Below are 17,249 nucleotides of genomic sequence, written 5' to 3' on the forward strand. Positions count from 1 at the left end.
CGCCGCCGCCGCCGGGGGCCGCGGCGTGGCGTCCGCAGGTATGGCAGTAGCTGCGGCCGCCGCTGGCGGTGGTGGTGGTGGCGGCGGACGGGGCCGGGGTCGGTCTAGTGACTACGCCGGCAAGTTCGATTTGGAGCGGTGTTTTGAGCAGATCGTCAAGCAGGATAAAGACGGGCTTTTCGCAAAGCCTGTCACGGATGACGTGGCGCCAGGCTATTCGGAGGTGTGTGCGTGCTGCGGCAGAGAGAGAGAGAGGGAGAGGGAGAGAGAGAAAAGGAGGGGGGTGTCTGAAGGAGTAGAAGCGCAAAACGAGGGTGAACCCCATCGGGGCGGAAAATGGGCCCGGGGGGGGGGGAAGTGGGAAAGGAGTCTCGCTATCGCCCTATACCCTGCCATCAGCCCTGCGTTGCCATGCCGGCACCATCACCGTCATCATCATCACCACCGTCGTCATCGGTGTCCACACATCCCACCTGCCGCCCTGCTGCTGCTGACGCCGCCTCCGCTGCCGGTGCCGCCATACCCCCCCTTCGCCGTGTGTGATTGCACACCCGTGGGACACAGGTGATCAAGAACCCCATCGATCTGTCCGTCATCCGGGAGCGGTTACGGAACGGCAATTACGACACATGGGGCTCCTTGGAGGTACGAGTGGACGAGTGTCGGAGAAAATGTGGCCGATTTGTCCTGTGACTTGATGTGACATGACCCGTGGGTCGCGAACAGGGATTTTTGTTGAGCCCGCGGGCCAGGATGGTTCGGCGTTATTTTTCATGTGATAGAATGATAATAAGTTATCATCGTCTTATGATGATACCTGATATTGCCTAATTTGGACAGCCCTTCGTAGTCTAGGGAGAGCCTAGGGCCCTTGGGACCGCTCCCTCAGGTACGGCTCCGGGTACGTGCGAGCTCCCTCGTTACTACGGCTTTATTTTTAGGGTAAAGTAAAGCGCAACTCCAGAAGCTGGGGTAACTCTTACGCACATACACACCCACACGCGCGCACGGCGCCCCCACCAGACACACACACACACACACGTTATGGTCCCATGCCATGCTACTACCCCTCCCAGGCCGATTTGGTACTGATGACCAACAACGCCAAGACCTACAACCCGGAGGGGAGCACCGCCTGGTGGCACGCGGAGATGATGGAGAAGATGACCCTCAAGTACATCAGCTGCGGCAGGGCGGGCATGCAGAACTACCGGGGGGTGGCGGCGTCCGTGTGGAGGGACCTCAGGAAGCCGGCGGAGGGCACCGCGTAAGTCGATGTCGATGTCGATTACGATTACGATGCGATCAGGAGAATAAAAAAGGGGATGTGGGAGGTAGGGGGGGGGGGAGTGGGGGAGGTTTACATACACACACACACACAGAGAGAGAGAAAGAGAAGGGCTCCACCATCGAGTTTGCCCTCTACCTACCCTTCATCCCTTCACTGCTCCATTTTTTACTTTCAGCTTCCCTCGGGGCAAGACCTCCCCTCGCTTCTGTCGTGACCCTTCCAAATCCCGCCCTCCCGGCTCGACCCGCCCTCCCACCCCTAACCCATTACACCACCCACAGCGCCATTCCGCTCCTGCCCCGCTACACATCCGCCGGACCCCGCCTCGACAAGAACGGAAACGAACGAGACCCCGCGGAGCGCCGCCGCCAGCAGCAAGACGCCAACGCCGAGGCGGCCAACCTCATGTTGGACTCGCGGCTGAGGGAGCGGCGACCCGGACCCGGCGCGCTGCGAGACGACGTCGTGCTGTGGCCCAGCAGCAGTACAGACCCACGGGTCGCGGGCGGCGCCGGCGGCGTGGGTGGCGTTGCGGGTCTGGGCGGCGTGGGTGGCGTGGGCGGGCCCGGTGGTCCCGGGCGGCGGAAGCACCGGACCCAGGGCCTGCGGGCGATTGAAGCGGATGCCAGGCGGCTGATGGCAGCCCAGGTGGGGTTGTTTTCCTAGGGGGTATGAGGGGGGGGGGAATGTTGGGGGTGTGGCTGATTGGGATGGAGGTTGGTCGGAATAAATGCGGATGGCGTGGATGTGGGTGTCGTGGCGTGTGCGGACTGTGTGTGCGTGTGTGTGTGTGTGTGGAAAATGTATCCTCCTCATACCCCCCTTACGTCCGTATGTATATCCCCCAAACCCCTTTTTCTCTCCCGTCTTGTCGGCTCTTCCCTCCTCTATCCCTTCATAACCTCTTAATTAATCATATACCGTGAAACCCCAACTCACATCGGTTTTTGACAGTCTTGACCATTCTGTTAAAACCGCAGGCGGGCGATAACCGATTCAGTTACCGTTCCAAACCGCCAAACAGCGTCGCACCGTTCGTCAACATGGGGGGATTGGCCAATGGTGCCTCCCCAGAGGGACTGCCGTACGCAATCGTACGGCCTTCGCTACAGCCCGCCTACCTGCCGTGCGACTCAGTGGCTGACGCCTACGCGACAAGTCTGGCTCGGTTCATGTCGCGTTGCGGCAAGCTGGTGCAGGTAGTGTGGGGGCGATCCCCGCGGAGTTGTGGAAAGGGGGGGTTTGGCGAATGGAGGCGACGGAGGTAACGGCCGAAACGGGCGGGGGGGGGGAGAACATAAAAAAAGAACCCTCCCCCCGACGACTATGCCTGTTTTAGCATTCATTCCGTAAAGGAGCACTCTTAAGTAAAGGAGCAGAGTGGCAGGCAGTTGTGCATGGCAGGTGTTTCGTAATCTGGTGATTTTGGTATGCAACCAAGTCGGGGAACCTGCCGTGAGTACAGAAACCACACAGGGAAACAGACGCGCGCTTGGAAAGTATATTTGAATCATCGGTTTGCATGTCCACCGGTGCATGCATGTTGGTTATGCGTATGCGTATGCGTGTGCATATTATGCACAAACGAAAGGAATGTAGTGGAATGGACAAATAATAGGACGGGTTGGTGGAGAAAGGTGGCGAAGTGGCTTTCCTTCCGTTGTTTTTCCGCTGATTCCGAGGCCATGTGTGGCCCCCCTTCTCAACGATGCTTTTCCCGCTGCCGCCATGCAGGCTGCCGTCTTCAAACGGCTACGGGAGCCCCCCCCGCCGCCGCCTCCCGACCCCGCCAAGCTAGCCGAAGAGGCCCTGCTGCAACAACAACAACAGCAACAACAACAGCTTTTACAACAACAACAACAACAACAGTCGCTGCAGCACCAGCAACAACAGCCATTGCAGCAGCAGCAGCAGCAGGCCTCGTTGATACAGCAAGCGGCCGCGTTCCTGCAGCAGCAGCACCAGCAGCAGCAGCAGTCGTTACTCACGGGGGCGTCCCTTTCCGGCCAGAGCGCCCTCAGCGGTACTGGTTTCGGAACGGCCCTCGGGTCTGTTTCCTTGCCACTACCACTGCCATTACCGCAGCAACTCCTATCCCATCAGCAACAGCCGCAGTCGCAACAGCCGCAACAACAACAGCTACAATCCGGGGGATCGCTACCGGTGCCAGGACAGGGACAGGGGCAGGGACAGGGACAGGGACAGGTTCCGTCACTTGCCTGCTTGCTACCAAGCCAGGGACAGGGGCAGGGACAGGGACAATCTGCTTCATCAGCCGGCGCAGCGCCAGCAGCTGTGGCGGCAATGACGTCGTCGGCATTGCCAGGTGTCGGTGTCGGCGCAGGGGTGGTGGATGCAGGGCAGGGTCCAGGGACAGGGTTGGCGAGTCAACAGCAGCAGCACCAGCACCAGCAGGTAACGGCGCCGGTGTCGCACACGTCTTCGTCATCGTCATTGTTGTTACCGCAACACCACCAGCCGCACCACCAGCAGCTAGAGCAATTTCTAATGCCGCCGCCGCAGCAGCAGCAGCAGTACCAACAAGGTCTGGGCCCAGCTAGGACGGCTACACCGCCTCTGGCTCAGCTGCAGCAGCAGCAACAACACTCTCACCAGCAGCAACCGCAGCCGCAACCGCAAGAAGGGGGGACACAGCATAATTTCCAGCTTCAACAGCACCAGCAGCAAGAGCAGGCCGCTCCGCCGTTGCCCTCGCAATTCCTGGCCCCTCAGTCTCTGCAGGGTTTGCACCCCCCACAGCACCCCCCACAGCAGCACCAACATCAACAAATTCAACCTATGCAGCAATACCAAACGCAAGCATCGTACTTGCCCATGCAACCTGCAAACCAACAGCAGCAGAACCTACAGTTGCAGCAGCAGCAGCAGCCGCAGCAGCAGCCGCAGATACTGCAACCGGGGACAGCACATCACAGCCAAGTGGGTCATTATGCAGCGGCGCCGGCCGGGCAGCATTAAGCGCCTACCGAGACGGATGATTTTTACACGCCTACAACAGACAGTACCCCGCAACCATCAACACCACCAGAAACACCACCAGAAACACCACCAGAAACACCACCAGAAACACCACCACCGGTAACGGTGGGTCGCCGCGGGTCCCAGGTCCCCGTGTCCCCTGTGTTGTACTAGCAGCAGCCGCTGGAGCAGCGGCTCTGAGCTGTCGAATCAGTCGCCGCTGTCGCCGTTGCATGCATGCCAGCAGAGAGCGACGAGTCCCGAGTTGCGAAGGTTGTTGGGAGCGATGGGTATATGTGAAGAGGTCGCGGGGAGGGGGGGGGAAGCGCTTTGTCCGGCATTTGAGGAATGGACGAGATTATGATCCCAATGAAGGTGGGACCAGTCTGGGTGCCTGAGATGCTTGCCGAGCATCCTTCTTAGCGGAGTGTCATTTCATGGCCAGGGAAGGAAAAGGGGTTGCAGCGTGTTGGGTGCAGCGCCGTTGGCCGGTGTGGCACCAGACGCCGGGCTTGATAAGAAACGCAAAGGAGGAGGAGGAGGAAGAGGAGTTTGTTGGCTGTGGCACAAGACCGAATGTGTTTTCCCATGCGGCGGCGCAAGGGCGTTTGGCTGTGGCGCATTCCTCCCCGTGCATGCATGAACGGCTGGGACCGGGACTGGGAAGGGAAGGGTGAAAGTGACGAAAAAACGATGGGGCCAGGGATCGGGGCAATGGGGTTTCCTAATAATAACAATAGGGAGGAGGGTTGTTCTGCATGACGCTTCTGAGGGGAAGGGAGTTGTAAAGTAGAGGCGCTGCAGGAAAGGGGGAAGTTGGGGAGGCCTTTGTTGTTGTTCGGGAGTGTATACGTCTATGCGGAAGAGCTGGAAGAGCAGGAGGAGGATGCAACGACGACTATGATGCTGCTTTTGAAGGCATGGACGAGAACGGAGCATGATGATGATGATGATGATGATGATGGTGATAAGAGGAGGATAGAATGTACAGACTTTTGGTTAAAGATTTTGTGCGTGCAACTATTGCCTTTCTCTTTCTTCCCGTGCGTCTTTGTGCTGCATGCTTGTTTACTGTATGTGGCTGTATGCCGTTTATACCTGGGGAGGGAGTCGCATACACCCCATAACACGTGGGCCGACTGCTGCTGCTGTTGCTGCTGCTCGTGTTGGCGGATCAGCGGAGACCCTTTCCTATTGTTGGCGTTGTTGGGCATGGGCCTTTTGAACACTGCCACGGTCAGTCTTCACTATCTCTTACGACTATTTCCGTAGTAGTATCGCTAGTACTCACCCTTCCCTCCGGCCCACCCCGGGTAGAACGAGGGCGGGGCCCAGGGTTTTGGGGCGGCTTCAAAATGCACTTCTGAAGACTTGGACGGAATAATTCGAAAGTATTATACCAGAACTTCTCCTGTCCTGCATCCATGAGGGTATATTGGCTACCTGCGAAGGCCTCAACAAGGGGAAAAGAGGGGCAATTAGTTTGGGTGTATGAGGGGAAAGGCGGCGAAAGGGCGGAAGGGCGGGGAGAGCAAGTGCTACATGAGATGCTGTGTGAGTGTGTGCTCTGATGTAGTTTGGCTGTGCTTTTTGAGTCCGCTTCTCCCTTCCGCATGAGGGGTAGGTGGACGGCAAACGGGTGGTATACGTGTATATAGTAGCGGGCCCGCTGAACTGGCTGGCCACCGGCCTCTCTGCACTTTCTTTGTTTCGGTGCTGCCTTCCCCTCCACCCTCCCTGCATTGTCAACTATCACCAAAGTGGAGTGATAGCACCGTAGAAACGGAGTTTTTTTAGCTCACATATCGTGACGGTATAGGAAAGGCACACCACGAAAGCGGGCCTTATTGGTGCATTACCAGGGGGAACCGCTCATGGAGTCAACGTAAGTGCCAACGGGGGCGGCAGCGTGGATGCTCCTGTATGGCACCGTACGGACCGACTTACGAGCAGTGGCACTATCTACTTTGCGACGCACACCATTGTACGCACCACGCCAAGTGCCTTGCCCATCATACGCCGCTAACAGCCACCACGGTGAAAAGCTCAGTACTCACTATAATCAGAGAAGGAAGAGCACCACGCAGAAGGCGCCTTAATGAGTACGACGCGGAGAAAGATACACATACACATTGTCGTATCCCCCATCCCACCTCGCAACCCAATTATCCCCAAGCTGCCAAGGAGGTCAAGCCTCCGCAACTTACATCATCCCCCTGGACCGCTCACACAGCCAAACAGTCAAAACGTGAAGGCAACCCTATCCCGCACCTCCACCAACCTTTCCGGTAAACCATTTGTTCGGGTTTCGAAAGCACACACGCCAAACCACCGCCACCGGTACTGCATACGACATTCATCTGTAAGGGAAAGGGCTTATGGGCATGGCTGCCTCAGCGAAAGGCCGCTCGCTTCAATAAGCCACAGCCTGGAAATAGTTGCAAAAGGAGCAACAACTATCAACCACCACATCACTGTCCTCCATGCAAACCTTCATAGCTAGAGAACAAGTCACCAGGCTAACAGAAAAACAACCAGCACATAAAGCTCAAACAGAAAACTACGAACAAGACGTGTACACCAATCTCTTAACACATGCGCAAACTCGGACACGCGGGGTGACCCGGCCCGGCCTCTGCACATTCGGGTAATCGTCTGCTTCGAAGCAAATGCGGATAGAGCAGCGCAATCTGCAAATGTATTATTTCCTTTCATCTTATCGCTTAAAACCAAGCATGGCCTTCATATTCCTTGTTGACAATGATGATGGCGAACAGAGCGAAATCCCGCATACATACAATAACAGCAGACGACTGATACACACCATCCCGTACATGCCCTCTCTAGGGACTCCCCAGCCGGGAGCTCTCGCGAATGCTGATGCCATGCGTCCACGCTTGTCCGTCTGTCTGTCTGTCCGTCTGGACCCACCCCCGTCCTCCGCCTCTCCTTCTGTCTTTACAAGCGGGATATGCCAGACACAACCCCGTCCTACTCTCATCCCTGCGCAGCACTCCACTGGAGCCGAATAGCACATGTATAAATAAGAAGCGCGGCATGGCCCCGAGCTGCTTTCCACACCTGCTCCTCCTACCGCCGCTTCCCCTCTTCCCCCTCCACCCAGGCCGGTCCGCCAGTCCGTCCGTTCGTCCATCACTCAGTTATGTGAATGCCGCAACACCAATCACCCAACCAAAGCACAGCCACTCGTCAGCCGCACTCTCAGTCCTTCTTCTTAACACAGTTGTTGCCGCCAGCGAAGCACGCCAGCAGGAAGATGACCACCGCCAGCAGCGCTACAGCCAGTAGCACCACCAGCTTCATGCGGCAGTTCTGCCACCACATCTTGCTGCGAAGCTGACGGCCCTTGCGCTGAAACTGCTCAGCCTGGGAGGGTGGGGGTAGAGTGGTACGGAGGGAAGGAGGAAAAGCAAATTGCGGGTTTTGGGGGATTTGGGGACCGATGCTGATGCGTGATGGTGGGGCATGTGGTTGGGCCCGCCAACCCCCACGATAACAATGACACCGGAAAAAACACGTCTCAAGGGCGTATGTGGAAGTACATCCGCCGTACATCACGTACCTGGTTCCGGAGGTCATCCGTCTTGTCCACCAAGAGCTCAATTTTCTCACCCCTCTCCAGAACCTTCTCAATGTTCTCCACCATCACATCCTTGACCTCATTAACCTGATAAGGAGTTTGAAAAGGCTTTGTGAAAACGCCCTTTCATATGGTATGATGTCTTTTGCGTGTGCAGAGTTTCTGGTGGCGATGTGCCAATGATGATGATGATGGTGGTGATTACGGAGCGCCGCAACCGTCCGTTCAAAACATCGTGCTTCTCTTCATTGTCGTACCTTTTTCTGTACGGCAGCAATCTTTGAAATCTCCTCCGGATGCTCCATGCAGTACTCCATGTGGGTCTTGAGACGAGGTCTGCAGCCATCCATCCGTACGGCAAATAAACACGCAGAAAAAACTGTAGCGTCTCAATAATGCGTTACAAGCGGCCACATGCACACGGACGTATGTATGTATGTGCGTGTATGCGTCGGGTAAGAACGGCGACATACAGACTGGAATGCTATCGGCAGGCAGCTGCAACAGCGATTGCAGCACCAGCAATATTGCCTACCGGGACCTGACGAACTCTTATCATGTCTAAAGGGTCAGAGGCAAGATATGTTGTGGAACACATGTCGGTGTCTGTTCGTGTTGGCCAGGGAAAATCGGGGAGCAGAGGGGAGGCACTGCGAACTCCTCTTGCATCCAGGTCCTTTCCCAACAGGCTCGCGGGCCCATGCATGGTAATAGAACCAGAGCAGGGGTCACATGCCGAGGACAGCAAGTCCAGATGACTAAGCTTTTCCTTGCACGCCTCACCCGAAGGTACGGTCCATGCTGTGTGCTGCTGCGGTCCGGGCCTTGTCAGCGTATCGTGACTCGAACTCGTCTCGTACCCGCTCCAGGAACGCAAACGGTATCTGGCGCCCATATGCCTCGTCGGCGACCACGCAGAAGGCTGCAAAGCAGGACCCAAACGGACTGACCGAAAGAACTGACAGTCCAAAGGTCGCGCTTAAACTTCAAACTCACTGTATCCATTATGGACAAGGAAGTTAAACGTGTGTCTGTCACATGCTATCGTAAACTTGCTCTCTGGGTTTGTCAATTTTTGCAGGCATTCAATTGCAACAGTGTTGAAGTTGCCGCTGTATGGAGTGTACTCAGCTAACACACTTGTTTCACGAGCTACAAGTGCGTAGATTAGGGGCATTCTGAAGTCGCAGCGGGGAGTGCTGACGGAGTGAGAAGTGCGCGGGAGAGTGCGATCGTCGAGCTAGGCAGGGAATCCCCAAGAGTAGTTTGTAAGCAGACCGTGGTAGTATAAGCTAGCCCAGTGAAAAGCACGACTTCAACCTTGGAGCCTCTCGCAGTTGCGTGGAGCTGCATTTCGTGCAGAGTGACAGTTGGACTGCAGTCGTGCAGTTCGCTACTGGGAGTTACCAGGCGGTTTTACGTACCTCCTGAACATCTATTGCAATCCTAGCTTTTACCGATTTGGCTTCTGCTTCGCTTCGTTCAAGTCACACCAAAGTGCAGCACCAAAGTCCTCACTTTGCCTGACACCATAGCTCTTAGGAAATGCACGGATTTTTAGGTTAACAATCCAAAACCCTTATTGCTAAGATGCATCTAGTCGAAATAGAAGGCTGAGCTACGTCTCAGGAGCATGCCGCTTATTTACTGCAGCGTATCACAGGGTGCGGTTACTCTCGCGGAATACGCAGCTTTCTCGGGCAACTTTGGAGCCGTTGCTCGGGAGTATTTGGACAAGGCGGGGAGCTCCGAGGGCAAATTCACTTTCACAGTCGAAGGACACACTTTTAACTTTTTATCTCAGGGCGGCTTCAGTAAGTTTTGAACGCTTTGATCACCAACTATGCTAAGCATCGTGGCGAAAACAATCCCCCGGCTGCCTGTTCCGTAGGTGCGGGAAGCCGCCCTCAAGCGGCCTGCGCCGCCCCAACTCATAGCTCTTAAACCCGCTCCTTCCGCTCCCTAAAACTCCAACTCCCCGCCGCCCGCTCTCCCCCACGATCCCCCTCTCCGTCCATTTCTTCCCTTTGCCCTTCACTAGGCTTCACCTTCCTCATCGCTTTCCCCCTTGACGCCTCCAATACGGCCCCAGATGCCATCCCGTCCCCAACCCTGTGCGGAATGAAGAGCAGCAGCATCTTTACCAGCCATGTTGCACCCCAGTCAACGCGCACATATACAAACCTCCCCCTCGCGGAGAGATAACTCCTGTCCCTTTCCCAAACTTCCGGCAGATGATCACTTTACATACATCCTTACAGTGCACCACACCACCACCACACCACCACTACCACCACCACCACCCTGCGCTACGCCCCCGCTGGATTCCAGCCCCTTCCGTTCTCCCCCTTCATAATCCTTTGCGCCCATCTACCGGGCGCCACATGCAAGTTATTGTCCCCGGTGGCGGTCTTGAATGAATGAATGGATAGATGGATGGTCGATGTGGCATTCCGAAATTGTGGAACCAAGCGGATCAGCCCCAGTACTGCTCCGCGCGCCCTAACGCTGTACATGCCGTACAGGAACATTCCGTCGCTTTCATTCATTGCTCCTGTAATTCCGAGGATTACCTCTTTTTTCTCTCTCTCCCTCCCTCATAGTTCTGAATGAATTCTCTCTTTGTGTCTATTCTCTACGCATCTAGACGATGTAGCACCCCTTCACCCACACTCGTGACCTCCTCCTCCCCCCTCGCTCCTCCACACGCATCCCGGGGCAGCTTACCTCGCGGTCGCGGATGAGGCGTACGGCAGGGCCATTCCCTCGGCGGCTCTGGACAAGATTGAGGGGGAGTTTCGGAGCAAGTGGTCGGATAAGATCCGTGTTGGCGCCTCGAGGGAGGGAGCTCTCAACAACACATTTGGGTGAGTGAGTGAGACCGGGGGGGTGAGGGGGTTAGAGACAGACGGAGGTGGGGGAGGGGGAAGTGTAGAGGGGGGGTTTACAATACACGAAGGTTACACGGGAAACAAGTGCTGACGTCCAAGGGAGAGAGAAGAGGGGAGGGGGGAGGAGGAGGGGGAAAAGGGGGAGGAGGTTAGAGGTGGGAGGAGGGGGGTGGGAGGCGGGGAGAGGAAGGTCTTCAGGGTGAAGGAAACGATAAGTGAATGGGAGACTTTTTGCCTAACTTTCTGTTTGTGTTATTGTTTATATGTCTGTCTGTCTTCTCCCCCCTTCCTTTCGCTCCCTTCCAGGAAGCAACTCAAGCAGATAATGGAACATGCGACACAGTACCCCCAAGAATATTCTAAAGTGGCTGCCGTACAGTCCAGGGTAGGTGTCTAGGTGGGTGGGTTGGACCTGCGCATGATGCAGGAAATGCAAGAGTGCCGGAAGCTCAACGGCCGGCATCCAGCGAGGGGGGGAAAGGGAAGTTGCGGTGTGGGTTGTGATTGTGGGGGTGTTGTGGGGAGGAGGAACGAACTAAGGGTGGTGACCAACCGATTGTTGGGCCACGCGGCATGTGGTGGTGTCCCCCGTGTACCCCCCTGTGTGGGGGGGGATGGGTCGGGACGGCGGTGCTAGCGACTGCGACTTGATGTGGCTCGGGGCTGCCCCCCCCCCCTTGCTTATAACCTCCCTCCGGCGCTCCAAGGCACACATATACAGACAGACAGAGACATGTACAGACAGACAGACATGCACAGACATGCACAAACATGCACACGTTGCTGGACACATTCCCAAGCTCTACCTCTCCAGCACTTGCTTCCCGAGCTCAGTTCAACACGGAGGATGCACACACACGCACGCGCACATGCACAGTCGACCACCATGCTCATAGGCCCGCACAGATCACCACCACGGCAAATCCCTTTTGCAGGTAAACGAGGTGAAGGGCATTATGACAGATAACATCGATAAGGTGATTGCCCAGGGGGAGAAGCTGCAAGTGCTCACAGACAAGACGGAGAACCTCATGTTTGAGGTGAGGGGGGGAGGAGTAGGGGGAGGAGGAGTAGGGGGAGGAGTAGGGGGGGAGTAGGGGAGGAGTAGGGGAGGAGGGGAAGGGGAGGAGGGGAAGGGGAGGAAGGGATCAGGGGAAGGGGAATGTGGAAGGGGGTAGCTCCGGCGTGTGGAGTCGGGGAGGGGGGTCGGTTCCGGTTGTCCTTGGTCGATTGTGTTGCCGCATTGGATGACGCACGACATTGGTTTTTCCCCGACACCTACCCGTGGGTCTGTGGAGGAGTGGTGTGCTGTCACATTCTCCTCTGTTGACGGCGTCCCCCGGTGTCACCCGACTTGGGCCGCTGTTGCCCCTGGCCTCTGTTGTTGCAGGCGGACCGGTTTGTGCGCACTGGGCGATCGCTTCAGCGTAAAATGTGGATGCAGAACTGCAAGATTAAGGTCGTCGTGGCCTTTGCGGTGCTGCTGTTGGGCGTCATTATCTTTTTACTGATTTGTTTTTCCGGTACGAATTGCCTCAAAAAGCAGCACTGAGCTGGTTTGCGTGTGTGTGTGTGGTTGTGTGTCTGTGTGTGGTTGTGTGAGTATGTATGTGCCTTGTTTGTCTATGGCGAGATCAAAAACGTCGCGCGGCGGCATTTGATCCCAGCCTGGGAGGAATTAGAGGAGGTGTGAGGTGACGGAGGCCTCGTCTCTACGAAGGTGCGAGACCGTCTGCCGAGCCCAGGGCAGGGGTGTGTCTGTGTGGATGTATGTCTGTGTGGGCCATTACCCCCCCATGTCCGTGTCCGTGTGTGTGTATTGACGTGCGTAACGTTGCGGACGTCGATCTTTAAGCTAAAATTGAGGGGGGTGCTTCGCGTGAGTGTGTATGTACGTGCATGTCGGTGTGTATGTATGTATGTTGGCATCCTGCCAGCTGTTTAGGGCTAGCTGCCCGCACGGAAAGACCTATTGCCAAAACACGCGCCGACCCCCCCCGGACGGGGGTAGTGCCAGCGTATGTGTTTTGGAAGGGAAAGGGAACATTGCGTGTGTGTCTGTCCGTCTGTCTGTCGGACTGTATGTTATGTGCGTTTGGACGCGTTTTTCAACTTTTGATGTGTGTTTTTGCTGCTGCTGCCGCTGCTGGAGGATTTTTTAGGGGGGCGGCCGCCGTGCTTTGATTGTTCTTCTTGCTCTGCTGGACACGGAACGAAGCGTATGTTGGTTTTCTTCCCCAGTCATTTCGTTGTTTCTGTGACATCGTTGTCGTTGCTGTTTGTTGTCGACATGGCGTTGTTGCCGTCTTGCAACTTCCTGTTGGTTGGTTGGTTGGTTGTCACGTCAGTCTGGCGACTGGGGATGCCAGAGGATTGAACTCGTGCTGCTCGTGTGTCACGTCATGTGGGTCATGTCATGTGGGTCATGTCATGTGGGTCATGTCATGTCTATAGAGAGGTCCACCCAGTAGTGGTGGTAGAGGCACCGGAGGCGCCACCGAGGCAGTGCCGCAGTTGGGCAGTTGGTGCAGCTGCGGCCCGGGCCGCTGCGGAGGGGACATCGTTCGAAGGGGGGCCCCTAACTGCAATCGGAGAAAAAAAAGGCTTTGTGGGACGGGGGCTGTAATGGACGCTGGGCGGGTTGGAATTGTGGGAGGAACGGGAGGGAAAAAACACCGGCCTACGGTGTCGGGGTGTGTGTGTGTTTGGATGAGTGTGTGGGTGGGAGTTTTTTTGGGGAGAAGGAAAGCAGCCGTCAGGCGACGGTGGTGGCAGTAGCAGTAGCAGTACTAGGGGCAGCGCGTAGTGTGGGTGGGTGGGGGTGGAGTGATCTCTCTCTCTCAGTGTGCTGCTGTCTAACGAGTGCTGTCTTCAGGGGGGGCCCTCAGGGGGCATGTGGTGGGGGTCCGAAAGGAGATGGAAAAGGGACCTCTGGCCGCCCTCTCTCTCTCCCGGGTGGAGTCCTGGGGGCTGAGAGGAGCACGGAGTGGGATCGCTGGGGTGCTAACCTCTGCGTGCGGTCCGGGTGTACTACATGCATATGTGTATGTGGGGGGGGGGGTCGGGACCAAAGGACGAATGGTCGTTGTGCAACATTTCCACGTGCTGCGCGATGGCTTCCGCCGCGGCTGCGGCGGTGGCCTCGGGCTGTTGATGTTGTTATTGCCTGGGGAGGTCCCGAAGGTAGCAACGTGTTCATTCGGAACTGAAGGGGGTTGTGTATGTGTGTGTGTGAAGATGTGCGTGTATGTGTGTACACGCGATTGTTTGTACATGCGGGGGGGAGAGGGGGCGCCCGCGACGCCATGACAGTCCTACCCTACCCTGCGCGGTGGAAATGAGAATGAGTGCGGGGCGAGAGAGTGGGGAGGAGGAGAGCGCGAGGTCGGCTGCTGCTGCTCCCCCCCTTGGCATGACTTCTCGACCTCCCTGACAGCTTTTGTTAACCTCGGGTTTGTAGTACTGGTATTCATGGAGGGGCAGTACTGGTGACTGGTGAAACCTTTCCTTTCCTTGACGGAGTGGATAGGACGAGGACGTGAAATGATGGGGGGGGGCCGAAAGGGGTGGGGGGGGGAGGCGGTGGCTGCTGCTGCTGCTGCTGACATTATGTGGTTCACATTGTGGTGCATGCGCATGGACTGCTTTTACTCTGGTGGCTGCGGAAGCTGCGAAGTGTTCCCCCCCTTGTGTCGCAGAGGCTTGCATCTACAGGAATGCATCTACACAAGGCGACGTAGGCCATTTGATGAAAATGCACAACTGGCACTCCGACATGAAAGGAGGTTATAATCCTCAATCAAATCAAGTCACAGAAAGTCAGCAGCATGAATGTTTGAGCGCACACGCAGGAGGCACGACGCAGTGCGCCCTGCGCGTGTAGACGCGGGTGCAGACATGTCCATTATATCGGTAATTTACGTTTGACTCCGTTGACATCTAGCGCACGTTCACTACATAGTAGTAGTAGGAGCTCGTGAGGAACCTTTTCAGGTGTTGAATCATTTAGATGCCATTACGAGCACATTTGCATTTGTACGGACTGTACGGATACGGATTACAGATTCCTAACTAACGGCTAACCGCGAAGGCCCTACATATATGGCTCCTTCACATACAACACCTTGCCGTTAACATTTTCCGAATCACGAGCCGATTGCACTGACACGTACGCCGTACTGCCGTACGGATCAGGTGAACCCGGACGGGTTTGAAACAATTTGACGAAACCGTGCACTTAAACCTTCGAGCCCGTACTGGATTGTCGGTACGACAGTATGGCACACGGCGTGCCGTACATGAAAACACAATAGAACCGAACAGATCTGCGCGATAGCTTCTATCTCTGGAAGCTTCTTCGACTACGCGCCAAGAAACGTACACCGCTGGAGAAGCACAAGTACCTGTACTTGTCGTACTGCCGAGGACAACCTACGTTCGCATGCACATGCCTTGCTAAAGGCCGAAATTCGAATCCGAAGCCCAAACCAAATTCATACCGCGGTTCGCACCTCATGCACTCATGCTGGCATATGTGAGTTCTCTTGCGATTCCAATAAAGCGCCCTGATAGTGCCCAGAACTTGTACGGCAGCATGGAAGGTCTGCGGCACTTCGGATGACGTCGCGGCTCTCCTACCAGACCGCGACGACACCACTATCAGATACGCTTCCCAGCATTACGTGCATGCATACATACATACATACATACGAAAGTGCGCACGATGCAAAACCTTATTTATGACGAAAACTACTTTCAGACCGCATTATCGCGGGGGGAGCTCTATATGTGGGTCGACAGTACATTTAGGGCACATCATCTAACACCGTATTGCATTGCCGCGCACAACAGACACAACACCCATGCCGTACACAAGTACGGCAAAAACGAATCTGACATCATGTCACCCCGCATTCATATACAGACACACGGAGTATGACAACTTCTACAGAAGAGCTCACGTCTGCAGCTGTAAATCCCCCCCGCCGGTCCTCGCGCGGGAGGGTGTGCGCTCCCGGGGGTTCTCCGGGTCACGTAATGGCCAATACGCGCCCAACCCACATAACGCCAAATCTATCTCTAAAAAGCCCCCAAGCCAACCCCCAAGCAAAATAAAAATCAGCGGCCACGGCCTCTTTTTAATTAACCTGGAAACCTCCCCAATCTCGATCTAGACGCCTCCATCCCAAAGCTGCTGCCATTACCCTGCCGCCTCTTGCTTTTGCTCCTCACGTTTGTCCTCCTCCGTGACTCGTTTCGTTTTTTCTTTTGGAGTGCTTGAAACCCTAAGTAAGTTTCAAGTACTCTTGCACTCACCGCAAAACAAAGCAACAGTCGAGAAAAAATAACGCATGACGCAAAATGACGCGAAAAGCAGCAGCAGCACCACCACCCCCATCCCCACCACTCACCTCCCCACCCCCACCCCCCGTGCGGGGTCTTCTCAAGGAGGCTTTCAAGAAGGCCCCCGAGCAATGCAACACCAGCAAATGCCATACATAGCTCTGACAGGACACCTACGTGGAGCGGAGATGCATGCCGTACAAACAACCGAAAACCGCCGACAGCGGCGGCGGCCGTACGGTGGGCCTTTCAGCTACCTGATGAGCCGTTCCTTCAGCCACAGGCCCTTCTCTTATTATTGCCGTACTCATAGGTTACGCGACATCGGAGATATAACTTTCATACCTTTAGCATCTTCAGCAACACAAGCAGCGCATGAAAACGTTCCCGTCTTGGGGCACATTGCCCAACAAGCCCATTGGACAGTTGTAGAGATCGTGAGCATGGATATCACCTTGCCGTACAGTACGACAAGCCTTTCCTGTATCTTACTTTCTAGGTGGCCGGTTGAGGTCCCCTCTGGGGGCAAAACATCGCCCTTCGAGGACTTCAGTTAACGTCCAACACAGCAGACATATAATCTGAACATCATAATGACTTTGACTGCGAACATTCACCGCATGAACTGCATAAACTGTATTATGAACTAACCAACTAACCAACCAACTAGATGACACGCAGAAAAAACAAAAATGATGAGATACAAGTCAGCATCCCGTGCTGCCAGAGGCCCATAAGATGGCGCGAGGTGGAAATTTTTTTGAGGGATCTGTCGGCCAGTGAGCAACTGCTAACGGCCAACCGTCAACGGCCAACCGTTCACAGCACGCCTCGCCACCTAAACGTCCTCCTCCTCCTCCTCTTCCTGCGCATTCGAGTAATTTAATTACTGCATATTCGCCGTACCGTACTTTGTCTCCAACCTCTCCCTTCCGTCGCAACCTCTCGCCTCCCGCCGGACCACAATCGCCCCAGCAACGGCTGTACGGCATCCGCAATCATTATTGAATTTATTCTTTATTTGCGCAGCGAGGAAATATCTCAAATTACGAGTAGTAGTTGCGAACTCGACACTTGTGGGTTGCCCCACCACCTACGAGAACCCATCGGCGCCCTCATGCCGCTCTCCTCCTCCCTCCCCCCT

General features: G+C 55.7%; 3 protein-coding genes across 3 annotated transcripts in view; 2 read left to right on the forward strand and 1 right to left on the reverse strand.

The window, feature by feature from the left end:
- Positions 1–3,089, forward strand: part of VOLCADRAFT_100426 (uncharacterized protein) — a gene marked incomplete at both ends in the record, with an annotated part of 7,062 nt that extends 3,973 nt beyond the window's left edge. The window contains 6 exons of the mRNA XM_002959004.1: positions 39–223; positions 565–645; positions 1,077–1,267; positions 1,573–1,939; positions 2,272–2,495; positions 3,026–3,089. Coding sequence (XP_002959050.1) covers positions 39–223; positions 565–645; positions 1,077–1,267; positions 1,573–1,939; positions 2,272–2,495; positions 3,026–3,089 — 1,112 coding nt within the window. The remainder of the gene's footprint in view (positions 1–38; positions 224–564; positions 646–1,076; positions 1,268–1,572; positions 1,940–2,271; positions 2,496–3,025) is intronic.
- Positions 3,090–7,492: 4,403 nt separating this feature from the next.
- On the reverse strand, positions 7,493–9,048 carry vamp72 (uncharacterized protein; the record flags this gene model as incomplete). Its single annotated transcript, XM_002959011.1, has 5 exons — positions 7,493–7,648; positions 7,845–7,958; positions 8,129–8,207; positions 8,655–8,793; positions 8,868–9,048. 5 exons carry the CDS (start codon positions 9,046–9,048, stop codon positions 7,493–7,495), a joined length of 669 nt encoding a protein of 222 aa, XP_002959057.1.
- Positions 9,049–9,504: 456 nt separating this feature from the next.
- On the forward strand, positions 9,505–12,314 carry vamp71 (uncharacterized protein; the record flags this gene model as incomplete). The annotated part of the gene is made up of 5 exons (XM_002959005.1): positions 9,505–9,685; positions 10,594–10,738; positions 11,069–11,147; positions 11,698–11,802; positions 12,153–12,314. The coding sequence occupies 5 exons, from the start codon at positions 9,505–9,507 to the stop codon at positions 12,312–12,314; spliced, it is 672 nt and encodes a 223-aa protein (XP_002959051.1).
- Between the last annotated feature and the right edge of the window lie 4,935 nt (positions 12,315–17,249).

The sequence above is a fragment of the Volvox carteri genome, assembly GCF_000143455.1.
Source record: "Volvox carteri f. nagariensis unplaced genomic scaffold VOLCAscaffold_118, whole genome shotgun sequence".
In the NCBI taxonomy this organism is placed as follows: Eukaryota; Viridiplantae; Chlorophyta; class Chlorophyceae; order Chlamydomonadales; family Volvocaceae; genus Volvox; species Volvox carteri.